Source organism: Arachis ipaensis, chromosome B07, assembly GCF_000816755.2.
Source record: "Arachis ipaensis cultivar K30076 chromosome B07, Araip1.1, whole genome shotgun sequence".
Lineage (NCBI taxonomy): Eukaryota > Viridiplantae > Streptophyta > Magnoliopsida > Fabales > Fabaceae > Arachis > Arachis ipaensis.
Genome location: NC_029791.2, coordinates 118097841 through 118108884, shown reverse-complemented (window position 1 = coordinate 118108884; position 11044 = coordinate 118097841). Strand labels below are relative to the sequence as shown.

Here is an 11044-nt window from a genome sequence, read left to right as displayed (position 1 = left end):
TAATATTTTATTAAAATATATAATGATTTAATTTAAAGAATAAAAATTAGACCGTTCAATTTTTAAGAGGTACATAAATCAAATTTAAATTTTTTTAATTTTTTAAACACAAATCGCACCCAATTTTCAATTTGTATACCTTTAATAGTTGCTTATATCACTCGTCCCACCTTCATATGTAAATTTTTTACCCAATTCTTGAAGCCTGATTCGAGTTAAAGTTCTCTTAATTTCTTAACTAAAATTTTTAAATTTTAAGATATTCCTTTAAGAAGNNAAACCTTATCCGACAACAGAAGTGAAAGATAACTTCGATTATTTTCAGTTCATTTCCTTTTCATTATTCAGTTTTAACAGTCTAAGCCAGTCAGCTGCATATCGGTTATGGCCACCACCGTGCCGGCGTTCTCATATGCCCCTTCCTTCGCCGTCAAACCTCCACACACCGACGCCAATGGCTCCTCCTTCATTCCACCCTCTTCTCTTTCTCATCCTTCCTCCTTCCCTCCCATCATACGACGTCGTTTCACACGCGCCCCCGTTGTTGCCGCCCTTGCCCCTTCCAAGGTCCACTCGCTCTGTGCTCGTTACCTGTTCGACGAAATGCCTGTGTAAAGTGAAAACAATTAACTAACTCTTCCTTTTTGTATCTGTGACTTGTTTGGTTTCTAGGGGACGCTAGGTAGTATTAGAAAGAGTCTCAACGATTTCATGAGCTTGAACTACTGGGTTGTTCGTGATTACTACCGCCTTGTTAGCTCTGTTAACTCCTTCGAGCCCCACATTCAGAAACTCTCCGACGAACAGTTAACGGCCAAGACGGAGGAGTTTCGCAGGAGGCTCGGACGTGGCGAGACCCTTGGAGATATTCAAGCTGGTTCAATCTCTTACTTTTTTAATATTTTCCCATTGTTTATTGGTCTTTAAAATGTGTTCTTTGATGTGATTGTATCGGTTTTTCTTTTTTCAGAGGCGTTTGCTGTTGTTCGTGAAGCTGCAAGGAGGAAGCTTGGGATGCGCCATTTTGATGTTCAGGCAAGATCACTCTGTCATTTCTTTTGTACATGCATTGCATTGTGTATTTATGAACATTTTGATGTTCAGGCACGATCAATTCAATGTAGTTGATTGAATTGTTCCTTATGAGGTTTTTGTATGGCTAGATTATTGGTGGGGCAGTGCTGCATGATGGGTCAATTGCCGAGATGAAAACAGGGGAGGGGAAAACGTTGGTTTCCACGTTAGCAGCGTATCTTAATGCCCTCACTGGTGAGGGTGTTCATGGTATGTATTATTGATAAGCTTTGATTGGTTGAGCAATTTCTCCAGGGGATAGGCTAACATTTGGCTCTGCATAAAATAAAAGAAAAATGGTTGATATGGTCTTTTGATTTATTTGCAGTGGTAACCGTCAATGATTATTTAGCTCAGCGTGATTCTGAATGGATGGGGCGTGTTCATTGCTTCTTAGGTCTTTCTGTAGGCCTTATTCAGGTAAGTTTCCTGTGCTGGTAGTGAAGTTTTTCCGCGTATGTACTATGTGTGTCTTGGGGGTAGGCTAGACCAGAGAAAATTGGCCTGATTTGTTACTAATTTTATGATGCAACTCATAAAATCATAGCATGACTATGTTGAATTTATTTTCTGGTTTTTCTGCATGTGCAGAAGGGGATGAATGCTGCAGAGCGGAGATCCAACTATAGATGTGATATAACATATACCAATAACTCTGTAACTACACTTCTAAGTTATTCAAAGTGTTATTATTTATTCCTTTTGTTTTTATACTTACATTTATTTACAGTGCTTGCTTAATCTGTTCCTTCTATCACCTTCTTGCCTTAGGAACTTGGCTTTGATTATTTACGAGATAATCTTGCTGGAAATAGGGAAGACCTTGTGATGAGATGGTAGAATATATTACTTAAACAGAACTTAAAAGTTTATTTCTTTATTTATTTTTTTGGGAATATGATGGGATTGTTACTAGTTACTATTATAAATGAAATCAGGCCAAAGCCATTTCATTTTGCAATTGTTGATGAAGTGGATTCTGTCCTGATAGATGAAGGAAGAAATCCTTTGTTAATCAGCGGTGAGGTAAGCTTAACTTTCCATTTTTATTGTTCCTTGTCATCATCTCCTTCGTTATCCAGGTTGAATGATCATTTAAACTGAACGAGCTCAATGACAGATCACTTGGTCCTCCTCCTGTATTGCAGGCTAGTAAAGATGCTGCACGATATCCTGTTGCTGCAAAAGTAGCTGAACTGCTTGTGCAGGGCACTGTGAGTTCATTATCTTGTAATTTATTGTATCATTAATCATTATCTTAGTTTTTTTCTTTTTCGCCATTCTAAGGAATTAAGTTGGACTATTCAACAAAATAGTTCTATAAACATATTTTATTTTCTTAACAGCATTATAACGTGGAGCTTAAAAATCAGTCAGTGGAGTTGACTGAGGAAGGAATTGCTCTTGCTGAAATGGCTCTTGAAACCAATGACCTTTGGGATGAAAATGATCCCTGGGCTAGGTAATATTCACATGCTTTAATATTGAATTTGAAATATATTCATTTCACTTTGGTTGTACTAACTTTTTATGAAATCCCTGTCGTAAAACAAAGGTGGGGAGTGTTTAGGGCTTAGGTGTGAGATCCATGTTTCATATTTTGATGATAATTTAAACTAATCATCACCATTACCATCATAATTGCCATACTAATTGAATATTAGCTGGATTCTGGGATAATTCTGACTAACAAATTGGAATTGGATTATTCCTTACACGAGTAATGAGAGCTGAGTTACCCCAGGTTTGTGATGAACGCTTTAAAAGCTAAAGAGTTCTATCGCCGAGATGTGGAGTACATAGTCCGAGATGGGAAGGCTTTAATTATCAATGAGGTAATATTTTGAGATTTCTTTTTGTTTTTAATATTATGCAGATTTTATTTTCCGATAGCAGTGCATCACTTTCATAAATAACCTAACAATTTTTTTCTTTTGTGATGCATTTCTTGAGAATCTGATGATATAATTAATATACCCTTGAAAACTCTCAGCTGACAGGAAGAGTTGAAGAGAAACGGAGATGGTCTGAGGGGATTCACCAGGCTGTGGAGGCAAAGGAAGGTTTGAAGATTCAGGTATACGTTGGGTTTCATGATGCTCATTTGGTCATAACTGTTTGCTTCTTTTTTTTTTTTTGGTAAACTATTTGATTCTATGTTTCAATGTTTTAACCCTGCACAGGCAGATTCCGTTGTTGTGGCACAAATCACTTACCAGTCATTATTCAAGCTCTATCCAAAATTGTCAGGAATGACTGGGACTGCAAAAACAGAAGTAAAGATTTATATAGTTTTAGCATTGCATAAGTTGTCATCTATCATAATTCATGTGCAATATATGTAAGCTTGATATATCTATCACCACAGGAGAGAGAATTCATAAAAATGTTCCAGATGCCAGTCATTGAAGTGCCCACAAATCTTCCTAATATTCGTAAAGATCTTCCTATTCAAGCTTTCGCCGTAGGACATCTAATATTCACTATGATAGTAAATGATTATTTTTCAATAATAGTAAATGATTATTTCTTCAAGGCATAAGTTTGTTCTTTTAATCTGTTGCTTTAGACTGCTCGTGGGAAATGGGAGCAAGTTCGCCGAGAAGTTGAATATATGTTTAGACAAGGCCGTCCTATCTTAGTTGGGACAACTAGGTAAGCATTGTGGCAGTTCTAATTATTGTTGTCTATTAGTTTCAGAAGAATGTTTCTAAATTCTATCTTTGCATTAATGAATTTATGCTTCTATTTTATTTTCTATGGAAGTCTTGCTCTAAGTTTTGGTACACCTTTGTTTACTGAATACAATATGAGTTATATATTAAATTTGTTTTTGTCTGTGCAAAAGCTTTTGAGTAATTGGTAGCTTGGAGAATAGTTAGTATCTGATCTCTTTTTCGTATGCAGTGTAGAAAATTCTGAACTTTTGGCTGGTCTGCTTTGGGAGTGGAATATTCCCCACAATGTCCTGAATGCTCGACCCAAGGTTTGTGAAAGTATAACTTGTTAGTCTCTTCAGAAGCATATGCTCTGTCTATCTCTTTCATTTTAATCCTAGATAATGCACATGCATGCCCACGCGCATATGTGTTTCAAGTTTTGCCTCTCACCACAATCCCTCTTTCGTTTAATTCAGTATGCTGCAAGAGAAGCTGAAATTGTTGCACAGGCAGGACGCAAACATGCCATTACCATCTCTACAAATATGGCAGGCAGGGGCACAGATATAATCCTTGGAGGAAATCCAAAAGTAAGTGTGCTAGTAAGATTAGTCGTTTTTGAGTCTTCCATCCTCAATGTTCTGTGAGAACCCTATAATATTGTCTTTGATTTCTTGGATGTCAAGAAAAGTGAGATCATTTGCATCTCTTCTATGGTTGGTTGACGTCATGTTTGTATGACATATGTTCACTTTGGCATGAACTGGATCTTATAAGTGGCAGTTTTTCTTATGTGTGTAGATTCTTGCCAGAGAAATTATAGAGGATAGCATAATTCATTTATTGACACAACAGGATCCAAATGTTGAACTTGCTAGTGAGACGGTTTCGCAACAGGTAGTGTTACATATTGATATTTAATTTATATTTTGGAAAATACGGTTTTTAACGAATCTTTGATTATAGGTGTTCATTTTAGTAATAAGTTCATGTTTTTAACTCAAAAGATTTTATATTTGCAACATGAATTATTCAGCCAAATATGTCTCGAAAAGTGAGGGTAGAAACTGGACATATCAGAAGGCTAAATCCTTTATCACAGAGGCTATTGAATTTAGTCTGTCATATAGTTTTAAGGAGCTGGAGGAGCTTGCTAATGAAGATTCTGAATTTTACCCTCTTGGTCCAACAGTAGCACTTGCCTATGTGTCAGTTCTGAAGGATTGTGAAGAGCACTGTTTGCATGAAGGCTCTGAAGTTAAAAGGCTTGGTGGCCTTCATGTAATTGGTACATCTTTACACGAGTCCCGGAGAATAGATAACCAGGTAGGTAACTTAAGCATAGTAATGGTCTAAATACTAATATATTAGATCTAGGAATGGCCTTTTATTGTATTCTTCGACTTGGATGACTAATGAGGGAAAAAGGGGAAGATGTTTACAATTAAGCATCCAATTTGACCCTTCTAGAAATTGTTAATTTCAGATAAAATTTTAAATTTCTCTGAAGAAAAGCTGTTTCACCTTAACCTCTCCCCACCCAAGATTTACAGATTTATGGGGGAAAAACCCGTGTGTTGTTAAAAATATTGTATGGGAAATATTTTCATTTTATGTAGAATTAAGTTTATATACTTATTGTATTGAATAGCTTTACATAAACATTGAATGTTATCAACAAATCATTTGAGGTATCTGATATTATCTTGATGATCAATCATCCTAAATTTGCAAAAGAAAAAAGGATACCTATATATGTAATCTAATAATCAATAATTGCTTATTTACGTATTTTAGTTTGCACAAATAATTATGTTAATATGATTTCAGCTTAAAAGATATTTACTTTTTGGCTTGGCTGAAGGGTTCTTTTAATTCTTTTTTCATTTGCTGCCTCCTGTAAGGAATTTTAAATTTGGTGTCAAAATGTCATATAAAACACCACAGTCATAATTCCAGCAATAAGTGTTTCTCATGCATCCAACAAGATGTCCAAGGCTTCTCCGAAGCTTGCGGCATAATTGTCATAGGACCACTTATTCCAAAAGCTTAAGTTATTAGGTAGAGGCACATGCATAATTATATATCTAACGTGTCTCCTCATGCAAGAGTTTCTTTCTTTTTGGGATTAACAAAATATTGAACTCTTGACCTTTTGGGCATAAGCTCTGATATCATGTCATGAAACCATTTATCACAAAAGTTTAAGTTATTAGATGAAAGCACATGAATGATTATATGTCTAACAATAATATCCTAAATTTCTAATTAGCAAACATCATTTTGGCGTGAATTGTATCATTGTTTATATTTATTAATGTCAATACATATTTTGTCACAGTCCCAGCCCTATGTTGTGTTCACATTTTGATAATACATTTTGTAATCTTCACTTTAGCTCCGTGGCAGAGCAGGAAGGCAGGGAGATCCAGGTTCAACACGATTTATGGTTAGGTAGCGTACCACTACTGCCACTGTTAATGATTTTCATATGAATTGAAATCTAAACAATTCTTGTCAACTTAAAAAAAACTAAAAAGTAGATGCTCATTCTTACTCATGGATAATGATTATTCGGATCTATCTCCTTTAGCATTTATGATTATTTTAGTATTAAAATAACAAAGTGAATTCAATCAGACAATCACTGTATTTCTTGTAATTAACGTGACCATGTCGGGCTTCACTTTATATTAATAATGATTGGCCTTTGATTAGTTAGATGTTAGGTATTAGGAGTATGTGAAGTTTTGTTTGAAATACAAAATGCCATTGCAACAAACACAACTATTGTTTTTATGAATAGATGTTTCAATGAGGTATAGGTTTGGATCTGTATCCCCGTTCTCTGCAAAAGATAAGGACTGAATCTTATGCCTAAATTTTTAAATGTTTTCTGCTCCTCATTTTGTTTGTTTACATCTGGGTTTCTTGTGGTAGACTGGATGAGTCTATTTTACTAATTAACAGCTGTCAACAATTCTAACATTATCGTTGTTACAGCTTGCAGGACGAGATGTTTCAAAAGTTCAATTTTGATACGGAATGGGCTGTCAGACTTATATCAAAGATTACAAATGATGAGGATATGCCAATTGAGGGTGATGCCATTGTGAAGCAGGTTATAATCTACTTATTAACATTGTCATTCATTAGGATATATTTGATTTTGGGAATAGGGAAGATGTCTGAATCTGTGCTTTTACTCTTCTCATATAATGACATTTCTTCTTTCATGACACACAGTGAAATATTTGAATTTCTTTCTTCCAATTGTTTGTTTGCTTTTTCCCATGCCATCTTGTTTTCTAATTTTATTTAATGCAAATATTCGTTGCGACGATGAATGTAATCTTCCCGCGCCTATCTGGAATCATCACATATGTACAGCTCTTGGGGTTGCAAATCAATGCAGAGAAGTTCTTCTTCAGCATAAGAAAGAGCCTAGTTGAATTTGATGAAGTATTGGAGGTATGTTACTCACGAGGAGACATTTCAAAGACATAGTTGGTTAAGTAATTACTTTGTAGCATGTTGTCATAATATTCTTGGTTGATTCAAATTGGTGAAAGTCTGTTTTACCAAATTAGGCTTACTATTATTTTTGTTGTTAATATTTGTTACTCACGAGGAGACATTTCAAAGACATAGTTGGTTAAGTAATTACTTTGTAGCATGTTGTCATAATATTCTTGGTTGATTCAAATTGGTGAAAGTCTGTTTTACCAAATTAGGCTTACTATTATTTTTGTTGTTAATATTTGTTACCATGGGCAACTGTGTTCTTTTTAAAAAATGTGTAGAACTAAATTTGTCTGACACAATTCTTAACCTTTGTCAGATTTATGGAATAAATTTCACTGTTCTCCAAAATTGGACATTCTGATGGAACATTAAAGTCTACTAATCATCTATCAACTGATTTTTTCTCTATTATTATTATTTTATTTTATCAGGTACAGCGAAAGCATGTTTATGATCTAAGGCAGTTGATCTTGACTGGAGATGATGAAAGCTGTTCCCAACACATATTCCAGTAAGTCACTTTAAATTCTCAAACATCAAAATTCTTTTGCTTGTCCTCTATGGGTATCTTTCAGGGATGATTAAGCATGTACATTTGGGAGTTGAAACTAAGTTCTTGAGTGGTTTATGCTTACTTTAAGTTTGTTACTGGTTTTTTTCTAGTTTTGGTGATCAAGATGTATTCTTCTTTCTCTTCAATCACTTTTCTTCGAGTCCCCCTTCATAATCTAAAGAATGTCACTTATAGGTACCTGCAAGCAGTTGTGGATGAGATTGTCTTCAGTAACATCAATCCAATGAAGGTGGTTCAGCTTTCCCTTTAGCTTCTTGTATGTTTCTCTGGTCATCACTTCCTTTTATTTATTATAACATTGAATGGATTTGTAGCATCCATGTACCTGGAGTTTGAGTAAGCTCTTGAAAGAGTTTATGACAATTGGTGGAAAGCTGCTTCATGGTAAGTCATTACAAATTGCAACTATGGCGTTTCCATTCTGTTTAACAAATGTTATGTCCTCTTGATTATCATTTTTCTGCTCAAAACCATCTAATGTTGAATGCCACAGAATCTTTTGGAGGGATCACCGACGACTCTTTGTTAAACTCACTTGGGCAACTGAATGATGCGGGTTCCATTGATATTGTCAACTTTTCCCTTCCAAATCTGCCCACACCTCCAAATGCATTCAGGGGAATCCGCAGGAAAAGTTCTTCGTTGAGACGTTGGCTTGTTATTTGCTCTGATGATCTAATTGAGTGAGTTAATTGCTTTACTGTAGATGTGAAAATCCAATATATTGAGTTGTAGAACAAACTGACATCTAATGCAGGAACGGGAAGTATCGGACAACATCTAATCTCCTCCGGAAATATCTTGGAGATTTTCTAATTGCTTCATATCTAAATGTTGTTGAAGAGTCTGGTTATGAAGATAAATATGTCAAGGAAATTGAGGTCAGATACTATTCAATTGCTTTACTCTTGTAATGTAAAACTATAACTAACCACTATATTTGATATTTTATGAAATACAGAGAGCTGTTCTTTTGAAAACTCTTGATTGCTTCTGGAGAGATCACCTTGTAAACATGAATCGGCTCAGCTCTGCGGTAAATTCTCCCTTTGTTCTAATGAATCCTTTTGCCTTCCTTAGCAGATTTAGGCTTATTATCTGATTTGTGGCAGGTGAATATAAGGAGCTTTGGGCACAGAAACCCTCTTGAAGAGTACAAAATTGACGGTTGCCGTTTTTTCATCTCAATGCTTAGTGCAACAAGGAGGTTAACTGTAGAAGCGCTGTTACGGCATTGGTCATCTCCAATGGAATCCCTTGAACTATCTTGATTATAAATGTACATAAAAAGGTAGATAATTCAAGTGAAAGAATCTTAACTTAGACTGGTTTCCCTCTTTGGTTTGGCCCCTAATCACTAAAAGCTGCACAAATTATGCAGGTCCAATTTTTACACAATGTTAATTTGATGTTTCAATCAGACTAATATTCTGAACAGTGTAGATATTGTATTAAAGAACTCTGGCCACTCCTTCTCCGGTAGCGTTATCCGTATTTCTGGTTTGTCAAAGGGACTGGGATGTGACATGGAGATGCACCATACAGGTTTGTCATCATGAGCAGCACACCCTATCATGGAGATAATGCAGTGCGGAATCTGGTACAAGCTCCTATTATTTAGAGCCTGGGGAATGATTGACTTGAATTTTTCCTTTTCAAAATGCAGGGTAATCACAGAGCGGATCCTATTTCTTACAGTTCTTGTGCTTGAATAACATGATTTTTGTTGATTTTTGAAGTTGAAGTTTTTATATTGTGCTTCCTAGAAGATATATATGGCAAGCGCTTTGCCATAAACTCCAAGCAAATTGAGATAGTGCATCAACCCATTGTAAATTGTATCCTTTGGCATTGTTAAAAAATAAATGTAAAATATGAAGCAGGAGTAAATAATTATATTATATTCAATCTTTCAGTTTCTTGACATTTTAACTCCTTCTAGGAATTTATGTAGGATATGTAAATTAATATTGAGGGCATTCTATCTTTCAGGTTTATTGTATCTTAGATTAGAGGTTAACTAGGTTAGTTTATGAGGATAAAACTAGGACATAACACTGGGCTTAAGGCTGGCAATGGGTAGGGTAGGGTAGGGTTTGGACTCTACTTTAACCCTATCCGCGGGTTAAAAATTTTATTAAAACTCTATCCTATCCTATCTGCAGGTTGAGAATCTCTCAACCCTAACCCTACTCGCACCCTAAAGTTCTAAACCCTATCCTATCCTACTCTATTCGCAGAAATATTAAATTTTATATATATTAATAACATAAAAAATAAAAAACTAATGCTTTAAATTATTAAATTAACTAACTAGTTTAGTAGTTGTTCACTTATTGTAAGTCATTACATAAGGGAGGTTGTGGGTTCAACTCTCACTTTTTTCACTATATACTTATTTTTTAATAAAAATATGTTATATATGAGGTGCGAGTAGGGTAGGGTAGGGTACACCCTAAACCCGTACTTTACCCTACCCGCAGGCATACCCAGACTGTACCCTACCCTATCCGCAGTAGGTTGGGTAGCATATCCTACCCAAACGGATTGGACTGGGTTAGGTACTCGCGGGTAGAGTATGAATTGCCAGCTCTAACTGGACTATTATATTGGTATTTCCAATATTTTATTACCATCATGTTTTGGCAAGCCCGTTATCCCAAATTTCATGTGGCAAACTCTTAACCAATGCCCTAGATAAGAATATTTAAAATAAAAAATATATTGTTTAAGTTTAAAATAATTGTGTAGTAAAAATATTCAAAGTAAATATTTTATACAAAACTTATGATAGGTTGAATACTTGTTGGCCTGCCCTGTACAAGTTATGTACCTTTTTTTTTTTTAATTTGTTCTTTATTAGAGTTCCTCACTAATAAGTAACAAGTCTATAGTGTTCACAGACTAAGCACAATGAATAGTTGACTTTGGGCAGGAAAAGGATCAGAAATAAAGAATGAAAATTTCACTAATAATTATACTAACTACTTTAGCTTGAGAAGTAATCAATGTAATCACTTTTGGCTTTGCCTTAAATGTCTACTTCAAACATATTAATGCCGTGCTTGCCTACACTTAATTGCTATTAAAATTAACTAAGATATAATTTAAGGTTACTATTAGGGATGGTAACTCCACCTGAACCGGCGGGTACCTACTCCATCCCTATTTGTTCGGAGTGGGTAATTACCCGTCCCGCTGCACCAGAGCG

General features: G+C 35.2%; 1 protein-coding gene across 1 annotated transcript in view; it reads left to right on the top strand.

Annotated features, from left to right (window-relative positions):
- Positions 1 to 9757, top strand: part of LOC107606023 (protein translocase subunit SECA2, chloroplastic) — an 18187-nt gene extending 8430 nt beyond the window's left edge. Inside the window, 29 exon segments of the mRNA XM_021106362.1 lie at positions 673 to 877; positions 971 to 1035; positions 1164 to 1284; positions 1403 to 1494; positions 1666 to 1731; positions 1846 to 1910; positions 2013 to 2100; positions 2223 to 2288; positions 2421 to 2536; positions 2819 to 2909; positions 3068 to 3151; positions 3258 to 3350; positions 3443 to 3538; positions 3644 to 3729; positions 3982 to 4060; positions 4211 to 4324; positions 4536 to 4636; positions 4721 to 5060; positions 6133 to 6188; positions 6738 to 6855; positions 7125 to 7205; positions 7691 to 7770; positions 8008 to 8062; positions 8148 to 8217; positions 8327 to 8516; positions 8591 to 8714; positions 8795 to 8869; positions 8946 to 9124; positions 9215 to 9757. Of these exon segments, the coding sequence (XP_020962021.1) occupies positions 673 to 877; positions 971 to 1035; positions 1164 to 1284; positions 1403 to 1494; positions 1666 to 1731; positions 1846 to 1910; positions 2013 to 2100; positions 2223 to 2288; positions 2421 to 2536; positions 2819 to 2909; positions 3068 to 3151; positions 3258 to 3350; positions 3443 to 3538; positions 3644 to 3729; positions 3982 to 4060; positions 4211 to 4324; positions 4536 to 4636; positions 4721 to 5060; positions 6133 to 6188; positions 6738 to 6855; positions 7125 to 7205; positions 7691 to 7770; positions 8008 to 8062; positions 8148 to 8217; positions 8327 to 8516; positions 8591 to 8714; positions 8795 to 8869; positions 8946 to 9104 (2976 nt within the window). The 3' untranslated portion in view covers positions 9105 to 9124; positions 9215 to 9757.